Source organism: Triplophysa dalaica, chromosome 4, assembly GCF_015846415.1.
Source record: "Triplophysa dalaica isolate WHDGS20190420 chromosome 4, ASM1584641v1, whole genome shotgun sequence".
Taxonomy (NCBI): Eukaryota; Metazoa; Chordata; class Actinopteri; order Cypriniformes; family Nemacheilidae; genus Triplophysa; species Triplophysa dalaica.
The window spans coordinates 25,518,425-25,538,677 of record NC_079545.1 but is presented as its reverse complement, the minus strand read 5'-3'; the positions used below and the strand labels follow the sequence as shown (position 1 = coordinate 25,538,677).

The window sequence follows — 20,253 nt, the reverse complement described above, 5'->3', positions numbered from 1 at the left end:
CCCTGCAGCCCGGTTGCTGAGGATTTGATCCGCCAGCCTCGCTCTCTCGCTCAGCCGGTTCATGTCATTTACTCTGGCCTCTGCTGCACAGCATTCTGGGATATACCATGGGATGAATGGGAGATTCTAAATGGGCAGATAAACATAGATGAAGGTACTGTATGCAATGCCTTTTGCCGTGTTGTTTGCATTGCCTTTTGCCGAGTGGTTGTTTTAAGAGTCGGTTGTGATTGATTGTGTAGGCTACAGGGCTCTATGAATGGTATGTTAAGTGGCATAACACATTTAAGTAGACAGTTAAAGTTCATTTTTAAAGAAAGAGATTTGTGTTTGAGTTAATATATGGACATTTCACAACAAGTGTTGACTGCAGAATGGAGTGCACAGATTAGATTTCCGTGTGAAGGCAGTGACTGGGTCTGTCTGCAGTGAGTTTTGCGTGACAGGTGCACTTAAAATAATGTGGTGGAAAGTTCCCACAATATTTTTTTTTAATTATTTTTGGTTGTTAAAAAAGAGACTTATAATTCATCTGAAAATCAGTAAGATTACCCCGGCCTCTCTCTAATATGTTACCAATGTTGCCGCTAAATCTTCTTTCAAAGTTTCTTTTCTCTTTGCCCTGACTACTTACCTCTTGCGTTCTCGCTTCTGATTGGTTTTATTGAGCTGTTGCAGGAGCTTGGAATCTCTCTCTTGTTTGTTTGGCATTAAAATATTGTTAATATTGAGTCGTTTTATATGAAGGATAAATAAATAACATGACCAGCTGTTCCTACGCACTTCTGTTGTCAGAAGTCTTCTACTGTATTCCTTACAGTCATGGAATGCAAATTCAAAGGATTCACTTACATATTTGAATTCAGTTTTTACTTCCAAAACTTGCAGTGTACAGCATGTGCCCCCTGTGACATGTACAGAGCTACACTGTGAAGTTAAGGCAATATTTCAGAACGTTTACAGTAGTTTAATATAGTATCGAGTCATGAACACTTTTACCAGGGCGTGTGTTTAGGATCAACAATGACATGTATTCTTTTTGGAGTTGAAAATGCTTCATGATGTTAATGATTCCGATTTATGGATGCAACGTCGATGACATTACATTTTTTAATGTAACTAGGTGCTATAAAACCACAGACTACTTTAAATATTAAAACGCTGGCATAAATGGACAGATACTATACCAACTGTACCATACTGAAGACGTCATCATCTCTATACCAAAATTCCATGGTACCACAAAACCATAACCTTTTCATAGGGGTTTTAAATGCATAGTTATAAAAGCTGTATGTTTGTAAAATATACAATGTATTGTTCTAGTCTGTGTTTAGAGCACATTTGAGAGGGTTGACTTCACGTAAAGAAAGTAGAAAATTCTCTATAATTCAAAATGGGTCATCCAGATTTTGTGGTGCAGTTAAGTCAGGAACCATACTTAGTGCTTTCTGTATAAACCAGAACATGAGCTGAGGAAACGGTCAACATGGCATGAAACATTATTACATGTGATTCAACAGCCAATTTTTTTGCTTTACAGGCTGCCAAAAATATGCCTGTACAGCATTCTTTTACATTTTTGATCACCTGCACACTAGGGGTGGGAAAAAAACGATATGGCGATTTATTGCGACATTTCAGCCCGCGAGACGTTATCGATACTCTGACACAAAGTATTGATTTTTTTCTCAAATACAAAAGATCTAAATTCATACCTACACTGCGCTTACCAGAGCGAAAGTACCCACATATTTCTTGTGGTGAAGCTCCCAGATTACGGATGGTCAGATGAACGGAAATTGTAATTCACAGCGGACAAGAAATACGAGCATAATGGCGGACAAACAACAAATTAGAGATGCGCCAGCGTCTTTTAAATCAAAAGTCTGGGCACACTTTGGATTTCGTTGTGAATGTAAATAAGTAGGCGTGGTTAACTCGGCACCACAAATATAATTTACAATTTTGTCCACACTGGATGCGGCACCAATATCCCATGCAACAATCCCATTAGACAAGCCATGTGCCGTGTCGCGTCCAGTGTAGACACGGTGATACTCATAACCTAGGCATACATTATAATATAATATATGGCAAAATAATTCAAGATTCAATAACTGGTGGATAACAGTTTATATTACAGTTTATAGCTCACATTCGGTATGCATCATAAATTCAATTGTCACACAAACCTGACGGATCAAGCTTCTTCAGACGGACCATGAAGTTAACAGAAAGTAGAGTTCTAAACGCAGCAGAAAGAGATATATATTATGATGCATCGTGGTGGTTTAAATGCCAGAGAGCACATTCCTCACGCTGTCCTTTAATCATTGATCCTTAATTCACTCCATGGGTCCCCTTTTGTCCATTTTTCTTTTTAATAGCATAATATAGTTTAGTTTGACCTGAATTATCTCTGCTAACCTTCCTTTCCTCACTTTATTTGTTCTCCACGTCTCCGTGGCAGAGGTTCTGATTTTCTTTTTTGTCCCATCTGGCAACTGCACGGCTTGTTTTTGTTGGCCGAGTTTGGCTTGTTCCAATGCTTTGCTTGTCTTTCGTGGAACAGACCAAGAAAGAGAAAGGAGGGTGGGGTTTTGGTCACTCTGTCCGTGCCAGCAGCCATGATAAAGAACCTCAGGCCATTAGCCCTCTTTCTCCCTCTCCAAACAGGAGAAAAAACATCTTTATTGACTGCTGCACTGCACCTAGTCTAATATTAGTCTAAAGCAGACTATCCATTACTGTGATGTTGGAATCGTCCATGATGCTCAAGATTGGTACACTAAATGTTAGGATTGCCATAATTCTCTATATAATATTGAACCATTCGGTACAACCTCCACGGTTGCATATTGTGGGGTTTTTTGGGGTTTTGGGTTTAAATAATTTCTGTGCATTTTAGTACTTACTGGCTCTGTCTGTGTTTGTCTCCAGAATGTATTTCATCTGTTTTATACTGCCTACGAAAGTAGCATGTTCGCGTTGCTAACCCAGCACATGTAGAGAGAGCATGTACGGCACTGTGCCAAAGTCCTTTTAGTGAAAGTCATGCCGCTCGGTGGCCTTTTGTGCAGCTATTTACGTCGTAGCAAGACAACAGGTAGATATTTCCAAAATTGCTGGAAATAAAACGGATTATATAGCATGATCCCTATACAAGGTCCCTTGTTTATAAATTAACTGCATGGAGGCAAAGAGTTGGATGTCTGAATATTCAATGTTTTTCTCTGAGCCAAAAACTTACTGCAAATAGCAACAGCTCAGACTTTATTTAGATTTATCAAAGAATTATCTTAACTTGCATTTAGGCACATTTACACTTGTGCCTCTCTTAAGATGTTAAATGGATCCAATTCATCCAATTCAGGAAAAACTATCTAATATTGTGTAGTACTGTATGCAATTGATCAATTAATTAAACCGATAGTTGTTTGTTAAAATTGGTATCGGCCCAAAAAATCCTATCGGTGAATCCCTAATATATACATTTTGAAAGAGTAGACATTTGATTATTTATAGAGTTTAAAGCAAAAAGAAGGGATTTGTCAATAACAAGTGCTGAAATCTGCAGAATTCCATGGAGTTCTCTGCGGAGATTTGCCGTGTGCTGCCTTATCGGGCTCTGGTGCGCTGAGTGTGGAAAACGCCCTGCTGTTGGTGTAACCGGTCGCACCGCTCCTGCTTTGTACACATCATCGTCCGCAGCCCTCCTGATGACGGAATTTACGCTATGCGGGCAGCGAGCAGATTGCCAGACCATACTTGGGGCTTTTAGGTCGAAGTATAGTCCGTCTGTCTGCGTTCGCGCACCTCTTTGGGTTGGGAAGTGAGGTTTACCTGCACAGCTCTCTCTAACCCGTTAGCATTCGGCACACTGGATTTTGTGCAAAATTATCACTCTCAAATTATTATTTTTGTCATAAATGCGACCGTTTTAGTCCCAGTCTGGAGCCCTGTTATATATAAAAATTATACTGTATATATTAATTATGTATTATTCAATACACCAGGAATTGTACAAGTTGATTTTCAAGTCCATTTGCTCACACCATTCAATTTTAATGTTTCTCACTGTTTCTGTATTGACTGTTCTGGACTCTGGTTGTCCTAGATTTTATTTTCCAAGTAAGTCCCCACTGGTGCTTTGTTGTGACGACAGCGATCTGCACCTGCAGATTGGATTTGTATTGTATAAGATGCAGGATCAACTCCAATTCATGTTTTTTACTGCTCAAATGTGTGTTACGTGTCTGTGTTTCTGCATGCTTATTAAACACAGAGTTTTTCCTTGGAAGAAATTATGTTTATATGCCTTTAGAAATAAGCGACTCTGCCTTTACACTGCTGATTCAAATCTCTCGTTTACTCATTTATTCCTAGCATAACTGTTTGCTGGTATGTGCTGTCAGTCATTTAAATTTATCCTTTATAAAAATCGTCCATATAAAAAAAGTGCATGTTAGCACAAAAATGCTTACCTAACCCTGGGGTCAGTTTTGCATTGTGTAGTCACCCAGTTAGTGTTTAGATTCTCGTTTTCTGGATGTGGAATGGTTCCTATTGTTTGAGAAACTGAAAAATCATACAGATGTTCACTGGCATTATTAGAAAAGTTGACCTGAGGGGATTGTGAGAGAGCATGGGAAAATATAAGATAGTGATAGATAATGACAGAATAACCAGACAGGAATTCTCTCTGATCCCGTCCGGAGCAAAGCAGGAATAAGTTTGAGTGTGTTTCAGTGGAGTCTGGCTAAAAACTGAAGCGATATCCATTCTGTGGTGTCTGTCACATTGACAGATGTTGAAATCTAAACGGCTCCTGGGTCTCTAGCAGTATTTCCAAGCTTTAGATATCTCTGAGCCTACATTTGGACAAAAACTGATTTGTTGCAATGATTTTTATAATGCGTGTTTTTCACACAATTCTTATTGTAAGTCTTTGTTTTCATGAGGTTGCTCATGTGGATTTTGGCTCATGCCAATCTCCTACTTGTTTTTCTCGCTGATTGTATTATTTAATCATGATCTTATGCACACAGACAAATGATCATGTTTCTCTGCAAATTTATTTGTAGAAATGAGAGGGGCCAAAACATAAGTAACTTAACCGGTCAGGAAAGTGCTTCATCTCTGAGTATAATGTGTTTAGGTAGTTGTTGTCCATTGATGTTAAAAATGAAATTCTATCATCATTTATTCACACTTCACACAGAAGGTTCTGAACAGCAATGCCATAGATTACCCAGTTTTGGTTCTACAATAACTATTTAGCTTTCCTGTAGCTTAGCTCTGTAGCTCAGTGGTAAGAGCATTGCGTTAACAACGCAAGGTTGAGGGTTCGATCCCAGGGGATTGCAAATACCTATGTAAAATGTATAGGAAAAAAGCAATGTAAGTCGCTTTGGATAAAAGCGTCTGCCAAATGCCTAAATGTAAATGTAAATGTATTCAGAGTTATTTGTATAATCTCAAGAAGCCTTTTTGTGAAACAGAAAGGTTCTTCAGATGTTTAAGGTTCTTAGAAAAACTTTTTTTGTCTAATTGGTTCCATTATGGCATCAAAAAAATCTTTTGAAGCACTTTTATTTTTAAGAGTGCAGGTTGTTCCAAATATGTATACATTTCTTTGTTGTGATGAACACAAATATATTTGGTAGAATGTCAGTACATAAACAAATCTCATCCCCCATTTACTGCCATAGTAGGGAAAATAAATACTATGGCAGTAAATGGGGAATGAGATCTGTTTGGTTACTTACATTCTTCCAAATAGCTTCCTTTGTGTTTATCATAGCCAAGAAATTTATACAGGCATGGAAATGTAAAGGGGGGCTTAACGTATTTTCTTCATGGGGTGTCCGGGGGCATTCTCCAACATATTTTTGTAAAATGAGAGTTCACAAACAATCAAAACATACAGAGCATGAGCCATCAAAAAGTTAAGCAAATTAGTTTTCAACAGTTGAACTATTTTATGTATATCTATATATTAAAACACGTTCTGCACATCAGTAATTTTTCATAGTGCCATTGTTGCACTCCCCCTTATGGCAGTATCACTTTACTATCCGGACCAGAGCATATATACATTATTATGATGTGATGACTCTTTAGAGTTAACCCGTAAGAAAAGCTTGCTCTCTCTCAGTACAACGGAGTAATGTTAAGTCTGTGATTCATTATGTTTTTAACTTTATGCACTGTCTCCTGCAGTACACAGCGATCGGTCTGAGAAGGGCTGCTTGATGTCTGACAAACCAAATAAGTTTTTGGGACACGGTGACACAGAGCATCATGTAATCGGGTGCCGCACGTATAATTCTTTTCTTACGGAGACAGACTCATGCCCATCACACATTAAAATCATTAAAATTGGTGCGGTTTGCAATCAAACTGCATTCTGTGCCTGAGCAACAAACAAAATACCCAAACATTGCCATTAAATACAAAACTAAACTAGTTTATGGTTGCAGCAGTTTCAACAGTATAATTCAAATCTGCGTTCCAGCGCAGTTAGCTATCTGACTATGTGTTCTGCACCTGGCTGAGCCACAAACTAAAAATACTTTCAACATTTTTCTTTTTTAATAAAGAAACAAAGCGAAATTTGTATAATTTGGCATTAAAAACTGCTGGTTGAATTAAAAAAAAAAAATTCAATTGCTGCAACAGCATGTGTAATGCGGAGGTACAATTAATACGACACGCTTTAGACGGACCTGGGCTGTGAATCCTGATAAGCTGTCGCACATGGGCCGGGCTAGGGCCTGAGCGTCTCATGCAGGCCCATGCAGGGTTCTAGCTTGAAGCACGATCTGAGTACTTTTAATATCCTTGTTTAGGGTTAAACAAGGATATTAGAGGATATAACGTAGAAAGATCACCATTATAAATGTAATGGGTGCGTGTGATTCGTACACCTCTGTTGTGTAGGCGCGCTGCCCACATTGTGGTGAAGCAACTGAGAGGGGGGAGCATTTCGTCTAGCTGTGAACAATGGCACAACAAGAATTACACGAAATTTAAAGAAATGTTTGTTGTTATAAGAAAAAAAATGGCTTGTTTAAAGACAATGGCAGAACAAAGTAGACTATGGTGGGCCGCCATAGTCTCGTCAATGAATGGAAAACACTGAGGTGAGGAAATGATGAAAGAAATTTCATTTTTGGGTGAACTTTCCCTTTAATTGGTACATACAAAAATTCATAAATTCTATCTTTGACTCATAGCAGGGATGAAATGCAACATATTTTAAGGTTAACTTAGTTTTTTCCTGAAACTGATCACACTAATCAATGTTCTTATTGTGATTCTTGTTCTTTAAAGCAGTTAACGCGACCCTCACAGGAAGACAAGACCGACGACAAGAACGAGGAAGACAGAGCAGAGAAATTGGAGAAGAAAGAGGACGAGGAGAAGAAGGAAGAGGAAGAGAAAGATGAAAAAGAGGACTCAAAGTATGCTCTGTCTCCGTTTTCTAAGGTTGATGTAAACACAGGAGGGGAAATTTGCCATTAATGTCTGGTTGTTAAATTTGTCCAATGTAATGTTGCTTATAAAATTGAATCAAATGCAATGCTCAAAAGAAGAGTGACGGATGTAATGTGCATATACGCTTGTTAAGCCTGACATCACGAACCACCATATATGGAAGGTCATATACCGTTTCTGGATCCAAACTCTCAATAAGATGCTGTAGGCAAACATCAAACATGCAAATATACTCTCATGGCGAGCTATAAATCTCTCGGAAAACCGCGATCCTAACCATTATCTTAATAACGAAATCCCACATGGCCACAGAGCGATTTATTTTTCATAATTTATTCAAATATTGTTGTAGGAGATTCCGTGAGCCTGGTGATTGTAATGTATACTTTGAGTAAATACATGTTTCGCTTAAATATGCAATATGAGTAAACGGCGCTGCTCATAAACAGCTGTTAAAGCTGTATCCCCGCTTGAAATAAATAGATGCTTGGACCCGAAAAGGTATTCCTTACGTCACCACTTAACAACCGAATTGCTTGATATGTCCATTTATACATGAAGACCTTTACCTCAACACTTTAGTTCTATATACTTTAGCAGCCTAACAGGACTTATGGTGGTTTTAAATGTTCCTAGCAGGGTTCAGGCCTTCTCAAACATCCTCTGCTCAGTCAGCTCGGGCTTATTGTCTTACAACATTTGTTTTGCACCTCAAATCCGAAAGAACCTTTGACTCAAGCCAGTCAGATGACCCAATTCAATCAGCGCCAAAACAGATGATTGTGTGTGTGGAGTGTGTAGCTACTGTATAAAAACTATACAACTGGGTCACAATTTGCCACTGCTCCATCAGTGATCTAACAGCTCTTATAGTCAGTAAAGAGCAGTGTGTAGATCTGCAACTACACATGGAAATGTCAAAAGTCTATAGCAAAGAGAGGGTCCTTTGGTCTACATCACTCTTGCTTTCTCAATAACTTCTCTGTGCAGGGTTTTCTGTAAGGTGACTTTTATTGCAATCGAAGCGTAAGTTTAACCTCATTAACTCAGGATTTGGCTCAGTATCTATCACACAACTAATAGGAATTCAGAAGTTGTGTAATTATTCATGGTTTAAACTTGAATTTTTGACTTTTTTGAAAAACCGTTGAGGTGGCCATGCGATTTTGGTTGCGCCCCTGTTATGAAAACTCCATCGTTTAGCTTATGCCTGCAAGGGTTAAGAACCTGCATATGTTGCAACAGAAAATTTCCTGTTGTCTGGATTCAGCCTAACCTAAAGACTGAACAGATTATGTTGTATTGACTCTGGTCTTCATGTTTATCTTGACAGGGACATCAGCAAAGACAAAGAGAAGTGTGAGGGAGAGGAGGAGGAGGGTAAGGAGCAGAACACGCCACGTGGACGCAAGACCGCCAACAGCCAGGGTCGACGCAAGGGCCGCATCACCACTCGCTCCATGGCCAATAATGAGGCTGCATCAGCGGTTGCCGAGGAAACACCTCCACCTCTACCTGAACCAGGTGACATAAGAGCAAACATCTTTATGAATGATGTCCATTTTGTCATCAATTATTTTAAGTGATTTGTTGATTTAGGTGATTTGAGGTTGATGATACAGGCAGGGTTTATACGGGTGCTGGAAATCTAGAAAATTATATATTTATAAAACAACATGTAACAACATGTAAGCGCACTCAGTATTTTGCAGACAGATGATGCAAATAATATTAGGCAAACGCACCCCTTTCGCATCTATTGACCAAGCACAATAAATTGGCGAAGCAATGAACAAGTGTCATTTTTAGTCATGTAACTGTTTCTTGAGTGAAATTTGCGGCAGCCGGTTGTGCAGTTTGGGAGTTGGGAGTCGTAGTTGAAAATCGCAGCGCAGTAGCCAATGGACGGACCTGATGGGTGCTCGCCCACTGTGCTAAATAGCCTATTTCCACTGAGTTATTATATAAATATTTTCATTATTAAGTATTGCTTTCCATTGTTTTGACATTTGTCACTTTACCATGGTTAATTTATGTAAGGGAGGAAAAGGCATTTATTAGATTTTACCACTAAAAAGGATTTACTAAAGTAAAAAAACAATAAAAAGCAAAGTTTTTAAACTAAAACAGAATAAAAATAAACATAATTTTCTGACCCATCATGCATCAGAAGTGGACTTTGAACTTAGGCTCGTGCATTCAAAATTTACGCTTCCGATGAGTGATACTAGTGAATTGTAGATGCGTTTTGAAGTCATAATGAACTATTTGTAAAGAAAATGTTCCATATCATATATATATATATATATATATATATATATTTTAAATCAGATTTATTTATTTAAAGCTGTTTTGCTCTTCATGGTGTGTGCGTGTGATAGACTCAAGATGATGAAGCTTAATCTCATTGGGCCCTATTTTAATGATCTAAAGCGCACCGCGCAAGTATACTTTGGGTGTGTCCGAATCTATTTTTGCTAGTTTACCGACGGAAGAAATGGTCAGCGTGCCCGGCGCATGATCTAAACGGGTTGTCCCCATTCTCTTAATGAGTCATGGTTGTGATTTGAGCATAACGTTTAGTAAATCAATCAGAGTATCATCTCCCATTCCCCTTAAGAGCCAGTTGTGCCCAAACGTCGTTTTGCTAGTAGACAGAGTTTGAAAGGGCTTAATTGACAAGCATTTTCTTTCTCGTGGGCGGGCGCTTGTCTGCAGTTTAAAATCATTGGTTTACCCGTAAGCCAATCACATAACGTTTGGTTATGACGTATGTTATGCTCGCCTCAGCCGCCTCGAACTTCCGCTGTAAACACAGGTATGCGGCGAAAACTAAATCATCGAGCGAAATACTGTGAGTGAAAATGACTGTGAGCGACTTTTGCAGATTATGTGAAGTAAATCTACGCATCCACGGTACAATTAGTCCATCTAAACTAATATTTGACGGTGGAGACAAACTACAAAAAAAATCTCAGCCAACTGTCAAAGTTAGGATTACTTCTGTTAAACACAGCTCTTCATTCATTTCGAGCCGGTCGGAAATGCTGCAACTTAATTGCAAGATTACAGCATGACATGGCAATATTCAAGGACGGTTAAAGAAAGGAGACACTGACCTGTCAAAAGGGTGCCAGTTCGATCTGACGATCAGTAACAGTTGAAAATAAACTTTTCCCAAAACATGTCGGGAGTAGAATTAGGGTCACAACATCATCTCCATTCATAATGTGAATCAAATGCTCTTCTTGTTCTGGCTTCAGTTGGCAAATGCCGCGTAATTCTCCACAACAGAGCGAATAGCATCCCATGTCTCCATTTCCCCTTGTCGTTTTAGATTTCCCTAACTACAATCTTAAATTCGGCGCTTAGCATCTACGTCACGGCTCTCAGCCTGCCCTCTGTTCGCTGGTTGGTCGGCTGGTATGGAGCCGGAGATAAACGGGGAGATGGTTTGCTACATCCGACTAAGTACAGCAGCGAAATGAAATTGAGCGGAAGTACGTAGTCTGACGTAGTCAGGCTTGGCGGATTTGCTTCCAGAGAGGAAACGAGTCTGCTCGTGGACAAGGTTTACAATGCCCCAAACAATGGCTGAACAAAACAGCAATTATCTTTGTTAAATATGTTGATTGAACTATTGTTTGTTGATTTCCTTACTGTTATCCTGGTGCTACTATAGTAAACGTGTAGTAACCATGGTTTTGGGGCAAAGTTTTTGTCAGAGCTCTTGTTATTCTTAATTTTGAACATATTTTTAATTTTACACCTGACATGTATATCGGTTCAAAATATTGGTTATCAGTGTACGTGACCTGTAATAATCGATATCAATATCGGCCCTGAAAAACGCATATCGGTCGACCTCTGTGTGGCTAGTCAGATGCATCAAAATAGCAGCGCGTCAACAATGCGCCTGAACACACCTCGTTTAAAGACTAGCACGCCAATGGGCGGAAATGCATTTGCTATTTAAACATGACGTAAAAATGATAATCCTAACTGCGTTGGACTGAAACTAGCAAAAAACACAATCATGCCCTGCAAGCTCTTGCAAAAGATGCATTTTTGTCAAAAGAAGCATGTAAATTTTCGGCCAGACAGTCAACAATATAAGTTGGATGTGTCACTTTAGGATCTTTTTTAGCACAATATCATCACTTGTGTGATTAAGTATGTATACTGTAAAAGCATGAAAACAAATTGTAAGTACTGGAAAAGTGCTGGAATTTGACTTTGTAAAAGGTGTAAGAACCCTGTACAGGTTGAATTGGGGTATTCTGAGATGTTTTTTGCATCCCCACTGACAAGTTCAGACAAACAGACTATAACGACTTTTTCCTGACAACTTAGATAAAATATGGTAATGATAACATGTACTATTGTACTGATTCATTCACATTTATTAATTGTAAAACCAATTGAAGTTCATTTAAGATATTTGTTAAGGGGTATAGATTTTTGTTGTTTTATTGACAAAAAAATGAATTATAAATTATTTCAAAGGAACAATAGACTAGTTTGAATTTAATGTTGAAGTGGCATCATGGTACAGTTTAACTGACTCAGTTTGTTTCTATGTGTTTGTGTGTTAATAGTTCTGCCAGAGCCGACACCTCCCGCTAAACCTGAGCCAGTGCAGAAACTTGTACGAGAGTCTGCGAAACCCACTCCTGTACCCAGCACAGACACACGAGGTTAACTCTTACTATCTGACACATACATACTTTTGCTTTTTATTAGGGCTGTAGCTATCGATTATGTTAGTAATCGAGTATTCTACCAATTATTCCATTGTTTAATAGAGTATTCAGATAATAATGACTTTTTCTTTATTTAAGAGCAATTCTGAATATACAAGAGAAAATAAGACAGGTCTCTTAAAATGAACAACTAATTTGCTTCCTTTTAGAAAAATGAACATTTTTATTGCCAAAATTGCATACATTAATATCTGTGAAAACCATTTAGTACATTCCATTGCCATATTACATTCAAAATGCAATATAATACATGTATATAAATAAGAAACATAAATAAAAATAGAAATAATAATTTCAAAGGTAAACAACTATCTTCATCTTATGCATGATGCATTTAGTTAACCTAAATTAATTGGAATTTTTCAAAGTTCTGTTTTTTGTTTTTACTATTAAATAGTAATATATTTGTCCACATAAAACTCCTGTAGGTAACTGGACTTTTATTTTGGCTGGTCGTTGATGTTTTAGTGTGTGTTTGATAGCTTCACACACACTAAAATGTTCTATAATACTCTAAGAGCAACTCTGGAGATCAAGTTATGTGTTCATGTTGAGAATCACATGGGTAGCACATTAAAGTGCGCTTCTCGCTCACTCAGACATGCAAAACAGCCAGATGGCATGTTTAAATAACAGGACTATTTAGTTATATGGACTCAGTGCAGCTGGAAAACAAGTTTCATTTGCAAAATAGACCAAAACTAAGTAAAATTGCGGTGTTCCATTGATTAACATCACACAGAAATAACAAACGCACTTCACCTGTCAAACTGTATCGCATGCGTGCTACACATGTATGCCGTACTGTACAGTAGAGATGTGGACCACGACTAATTTCACAGTCATTTAAACGAAAATTTCTAAGCGTGTAGTCTAAACTTAGAATGGCAGTCCAAAAACTTTGCGTAGGGCCAATGAAATACATTTTAAAGATTAAAGAATGTAGGCTATTAATCAAACTGTTCATATTTAATGTAGCTAAAACAGGCATATGTGTTCCACTATCCTTACTTTATGATCATTAAAGGACCCAGTCTCTTGCTGTTTTTGAGGCTTTGATTATGATTTTTGGGTGTTTAACAATGTATGTTCATGTTTCTAATTTCAAAAAACGCTTTATATTTAACATATTTCGGGTCTATTGTTCATTGCTGTCTCACTTCAACCAAAACGACGGGATTTCTTCCGGTCTATATAAAGTCTCTCTTTACGAAACGCTCTGATTGGTAAAGCTGACCAGGTCTGTCGTGATTGGCTTCCGCTTCTCAGGCTATTGTGGTTGGTCGGTGCCCCTCTCATTGCATGTGAATTCATAAGCTTTGGCTTTGAACAATAAACAGTAACATTAGCGTCAACTTCAATTTATTAGTTAAAAACATGCGCATCGATCGAAGTGTAATGGAGGTTTGCCAGTGCATGTGGAACATCAATCTTTGTTAAGGATTGCACATTTTTTACCTATTATGGCGATGGAAATGACACCAGACTGAATGGCGTCAGACCGCTCATATTAATTTATATTGGACCCGAGTTGGATAATAAAACAAGCAGATTGACTAGGTGACTGCAAGCTGGACTTCAGAGGATGTTTCATAGAAGTGTTTAAGAGGTATGCGCAAACACACACAATATCAGTGTATTACACAGAACAGCTTTCACAGCCGATGTTAAAGTCATGGAAGCTGTTATATGACCGTTGGTTATCGTAGAATGTGTTGAATGTGTGAATTTTTATTACCAGCTGTAGGACTGTGATGAAAGTGAAAGTAGTTTACTACTCCAGCGGCTCTTCCTCTTCTGTAAGGAAGGCCCCGGCCCTTTTTTGGCGTATATATTTCGCTTAAAATATGTAGCCTACGACATTGAAATCCATTTTAGTCAGTTTTTTCGGACTCTAAAAGTTCAACACTGAAATCATGAAACTTAAAATATTTAACAACTGATTAAAAGCTTAAACACTAATGTTTCATTATGTGTTTATTTAAATGTTGTATAAAAAATATTACTTTGTTAATTATGTCGCAATTTAAGTAGCCTACAAGTTATAGTTAGGGTAGGCCTATAGCCCATCAAGAAACAAGATTGGGTTAGGGTTATATCATGTTTTTATTATTTATAAAGCAAAACAATGTGTGTAAACAAAAAAGCGAATAGAAAGGAATGGACAAAAAGTTCAGAACAAGTCACAGAACACATTTGATCTCGTACAGACTGAACGAAAAAGCCGCTAATACAGCCTGCGGCCCATTTAAGCTAATTTATAGAACATACGCAGGCTAAACACTAAACTCGGCATGTGATTGTGATGTTAATATTATTTCCTATGTTCTTGTTGAGGAATTGCAAGCATTATGCTCGGATGAAAGTCGGCTCAATGTTTGTGAACAATATCTCCGTCTAAGGAATCGCAAGGGCACACAGATAACAGTGCTACACGATCATGTTTATTAAAGCGCCTTTTTTGTGATGAACATTATAACCAAAGATATTCTGTGAATCTCGAAGCTGAGACATTCTCAACATCAGTTTTATTGAGTGTGCTCAAGATGCATTCACCGCATTTACAGCTCATTCTGCCGTCAATCTGTCTTTCATGCATTTTAAATATAAAAATATTGATATTTCTTATCAATTAATTGTTAACATAATTATCTAAAGCTACATACAGTTATCTACTTCATAATTGTATGTCAACATTCCACGTTTCAGTCCGCATTTTCTGCAACCCGACAATAAGAACCCAATACAGTGCATGTTTCCAGTGAAATTATTATTATGCCACTTTGATATGACTCTTCTTTCAAGTGGTCATTTCTGAGCATGCTGAAATTGGCACAATGGAAACACATGCCACATCTGACCTAAAATTAAAACATTTCGTTCCTGATACACTTCTAAAGCATATTAATAATAATTTTTTTAAACATACCGTTTTAGTAAGTAATTGAAAAGGTTTTTAAATGAAGCATTGAAATGAAATCATTCAACATTTTGTGTAATTTTTATAGTGTAAATGACTAGTAGATGTTACCGTTTAAACGACTAGTTGATTAGTCTCGCACATCCCATGTTAGGCGTGATTCAGTTTTTTAAACGGCCACAAAGACCGCTTTCAGCCTTTGGACATAAAGGACGTACCAAGCACAATTTTCACACACAAACACAGTGTTCGTCGCAGTCTTGTGGTTGTCAGAGCAGAAATGAAAACCTCTGCCCTCTGTATATTTTTCTGTAATTTATTTTGCAGCGTCTTCTGTGTTTAGATATTATGTCCAGAAACAGATTTTCTAAAGTGATATATATAGCCTATTCATTGATTAACATTGAAAATAAACTTAATTAGTGACCCATCCTGATACCTGTGAATTGTAGACGCGATGGGGCACTTTTCGTCCAGTGCGCAGTATCGTTTTGAGTTCATAATGGATTGTTTGTAAAGAAAATCTCCAGTTCTAAATTAAATAACTATTTATTAGATTCATACATTTAAATCTGTTTTGCTCTTATGGTGTGTGTGTTTGTGTGATACACTCGAGACGACGAAGCTCAATGGATTATCTCATTGGGCCCTATTTTAACTATCTGAGCGCATGGTCTAAAGCGCACGGCGCAAGTGTACAGGGTGTGTCAGAATCCAACTAAAACTTAATTCAGGCACTGTAAGCTCTTGCAAATCATTGGGATTTTTGGGAAGCATGTAAAATGCAGTCCAGACGTCAACAATTTAAGTTGGGAATGTCATTTCAGGATCTTTTTTAGCACAATATCATCACTTTTTTGATAAAGTATGTATACTGGAAAAGCATGAAAGTACTGGAAAAGTGCGGGAATTTGACTTTGTAAAAGGTGTAAGCACCAGCGAAATCCAGAGGTTAGCTGGTAAATTTGTTATGCTATTTGTTTTCTTTAGAGTAATGTCTATCATACTTTTTGTTCAAATAAATGGTTTGAAAATTTCCACACAGCACATGCCTCATGAGTACAACTCAAAACTTGATTTGGATTATTTTTGCACATTAACAGTCAGGAAAAGAACTTTGAAGAACTAGATATTTGTCGAACCGCCCAGCAATAAAAATGATCTCCTGAATGACCTCATTATGATGATCGACTGGTTCTCGCCATGAATATTGCCTGAGATGCTGGAATGGCATCAAGAATGAATAAAACAAACAAACCTCATTATGATGATTGACAGCCAATACAATGTTTGTTAGACCCTGGAAACTGTCAGGTATTGCTCATATTGAGCAGGTGTTTTTCTTTCGGAAATACCACCTTTAGAAGACGTGTTGTGATTTTGTTTGTTTTGATGGCTTAATGTGAGGAGCATGGAACTTGTTGGGTCATAAAGTTCTAGAGGAAGAAGATTGGGTTACTTTGAATAACTGAGGCCGCTATCTCTGGAGGACAAAACAACAGCCCCTCTGCGCGATTTTTCTTCCGTTCGCACTGTTATGACATCCAGAGCTTTTCTCTTGCTTTCAGTGTTTATTCTTTTTGCACTCTCGTCCCCTCCCTTCTGATGTCTTTATCCATCTTTTTTTTCATGTTGCTCTTTCGCTTCATCTCTTCCTCGCTCTGTGAGATTGTTTGTTCATTCCTTCCTATCTCCGAATCCCTCCCTTCTTCCCGCCACACAACGGCAGGCTCAAGGTCTCCGAGTTTATGTTGCCGTGGTGACAGCGGCTGGAGGGATCACCATGGAGACAATAATGAGAGGCAGGTAAACTCGCGGAGTCTCAGGAGGAGTTTAATTAGAACGAAATGGGGAGTGAAAGACCGGCCGGATTGTTTCATGCAAGTTTTGGTGCCACTTTAAGTCTGTTTACCCTGCACTCATTTGTTTTAATGGCGTCTTTCTGCGGAACGCAGTCGACATCCATTTCAACAGAAGTCGATTACCGTGCTTTGAACTTTACTGCTCTCTTCTGCTGGATGTATTGCGATCTGATGGACCAGTAATGCTATTAATCCTCAAGCCCTCATGGGTGAATGAGATTGCTGTGAAATGCCCTTCTCTCAAAGAAGCTGAATTTAAAAGTTCGAGTCCATGATTGATTTTATCTGTAAGTTTTCCTTAAGCAGTTTTGGACTGCACTGATTCCATGTCTAAACCGTGATCAACTGTATGAACTTACTAATTTAACACAGGTCAGGGGGTAATGTAAACCGCGTCTAGTGGGTCACCGAAGAGACGTTTATTTGAAGAGTTTTAGCCGAGACACGGAGCGCAAGTCATCTAAACACTGCACGGACACGCTAGCACTCTTGCGTAAATGTCAGGGGTTCACGCTGTGCTAAATCTGTCTCGGTGTTTAGTCAATTTCAAGGAGACCCTCAGAGAAGGGCGGGAGGGGAAAGCTCGGTCTTTCTCTCTGCCACTTGCTCCGTCTCTCTTTCCGTCCATGTCTTTCTCTCTCTCTTTCTCACTGTAGTTTGAGTGGAAATTACACAGGGAGGGGTTGTTGCACCGCTCCGTACAGCTCGGCTACTGTTATGAGACCGACTGCCTAATGATATGGGTGAGCGAGTACGTGTGTATGTGTTGGTCTTAGACCCAGAAGGGTGGTGCTTCTGTACTCCTCCACTGTCTGGTTGAGATCAGCTGACTGAGAGAGGGAGAGTGAGGCTGTTAGCTGTGTCCAGCGAGCACAAGGGAGGAAAAGCAGTAGGAGAGGCTTAGAACAGAAATCACGCTCACTTTTGAGAGAGGTAGAGCCAAGGAAGGTCTCGAGGGTAGAAGTCTCTGTAGATCCCGAGCGCAAAGGAATAGTCAATGTGTGCGATGAGCTGTGTCGTGTAGCGCTGTGTTTGAGTTCTCTTTTGCTAACGCTGACTGTGTGTGTCGCTGCAGGCGCAGTTGAAGCTGGAGAGACGTCTCGCTGGACGGAGGAGGAGATGGAGATCGCCAAAAAAGGTACGGCTTGACTTTTACTTCATATTTGCACGCTCTCTCTCCACTCCCCCTTTGCTCTGCTGGTTTTCAATTGGCTGTGTCTGAGCTCATTGTCACACGTACGTGCCACCTCACTTTTTACCCTACTTTTTGTTACATTTGTTGTTTAACATACCGCCCTGTCATACAGGACGTTGGTTGCATTGCAATCGTGTAGGCATCTTGTAGTGAACTGTTCTGAATGGGACTGAATGAGCAAATTAAACAAAAGTCTTGACACGTTAGCATTACAGTAAAAAGCGTTGACTTAAACATTGTGAAAGAACAGGCTATGGGGGATAGTCAACTTCACGCCAGTGCGCGGGTCACTCACGTGTCACTGATATATCTCGCGGACGTGCACAATCCAGGTCATCATTGACAAGTTTAAACGGACAACGTGAGCGTATTACTACGAGTTGCTGTTTGCTGTTACGGATTTCTTGAGCCTGAGGACGAACAATTTGATATGTATGCGCATATAACCACAGAGTAGTTCAGGAAAACATAATTTATCTGTGGATTACTGGAGACAACACTTGGTCATTTCAAATACACCTATTTCACAAAGTGGCGACAGTGGGTTTTCCCAGAACGCATCACATATGTTTGAGTATTTTTGAAAGAAAATGCAGTTTAGAAATAGACCTAACATTTGACAAAATTAAAAAACCTGTTTTTGCCTTATTTCTTTACAGTGGTTTATTTTATTGCAGTTCAACATAATACCATGATGTGTTGTTAGTTTGCAATTTAAATTTTTTACCGCATTGTTATATTGAGAATTCATGCTTTTATTTTATTTTATTTGCATTACAATAATTTAGTGCCTTACTGTCGGGAAAATGTCACAATACGTTTTTCAGGAGCATCAGGTAAATGTTTATTGGTGTTCTTGTTAGCTAGAATTTGAAAAGCTGTGGTTCTTGACAGCTTGGGTTTAGCAGTATATATTTACTTTTTCGGTCTTAAAGGGATACTCCACCCCAAAATGAAAGTCATGTTGTCATTTACTCACCCTTAAGTTGTTCCAAACCTGTGTTTAATAGAACAAAAATATTATATTCTTTCTACTGTGCTAGTCAATGGTGCCCCAGAAATGTCCGTTGCTAACTTTCATACAAATATCTTTCTTTATGTTCAACAGAACAAAGGAATTCATACAGGTTTGGAACATCTTGAGGATGAATAAATGACAGAATTTACATTTTCCCTTTAAAGTTCTACACACATTTTTAGTTTAACAGCAGAAAAAGCCTGGAAAAGGGACTTCCCTTTGTGTGCATTGAATCTGCAGTGGAAATTGTTAACTGGATTGTTTTTGTGTAAATAATTTACGTAATTCACCCCGACTTTGTGAAGTACGTTTTTAATTTAGTGACCAGTCACTCAGCACATTTTTTTGAGCTGATAATTGTGACATCGTGCATTGCTAATGCTTCTATACACACACAAATTTACACATTTTCAATGGATGATGGCCAATATGTGTCCTCTGATGGTAATTTATGTATGCTTAAGTCAGTTTCACATAATAGCGTACAAACAAAATAAAGTGCTTTAAAGGGAATGTATCACTGAAAATTGTAAGACAGAAACTACACAAAGTACCCCAGTGCTTTTTCACAGCATCAGACTTTGCAGAACTGTTTTCAGGTGTGGCTGCATACCGACCTCTCATAGTGTGACTGCACTGTTATGTTTATCAAGTTGACAGTCTTACATGACAGATCTACAACACCACACTGTTCTTCGGTAATTGTTTGAAGGAGTTGAGCCTTGTTTATGCTCGACACATTTACTTCATGTGTAAACCAATGCAGAGGGTGTGCTCACCTCAGAGGCATTTATACCCCCCATTGCACTGTTCTCCAAAACAACAGGTGGCAGTGAGGAGAAAATATCAGCTGAACAAGCAAGAAGCCACAGTGAGAATTATTTTGAGAACTTGACATTTACCTTCCATAATAAAAGGTAGTCAAACAAGAAACATCAAAGACGAAACATCAAAACATTAGATCTGACTGGGTTTGTGTATGTGGTTCTATA

The 20,253-nt window shown here is 38.6% G+C and overlaps 1 protein-coding gene across 7 annotated transcripts in view; it reads left to right on the top strand.

Annotated features, from left to right (window-relative positions):
* Window positions 1–20,253, top strand: part of ncor1 (nuclear receptor corepressor 1) — a 71,401-nt gene that overhangs the window by 29,554 nt on the left and 21,594 nt on the right. For 6 of the 7 annotated variants that reach the window (XM_056746219.1, XM_056746216.1, XM_056746217.1 and 3 more), the window contains exons 15-18: window positions 7,339–7,469; window positions 8,837–9,027; window positions 12,102–12,200; window positions 18,124–18,186. In XM_056746219.1, coding sequence (XP_056602197.1) covers window positions 7,339–7,469; window positions 8,837–9,027; window positions 12,102–12,200; window positions 18,124–18,186 — 484 coding nt within the window. The remainder of the gene's footprint in view (window positions 1–7,338; window positions 7,470–8,836; window positions 9,028–12,101; window positions 12,201–18,123; window positions 18,187–20,253) is intronic. The other variant, XM_056746214.1, reaches the window with a different exon arrangement.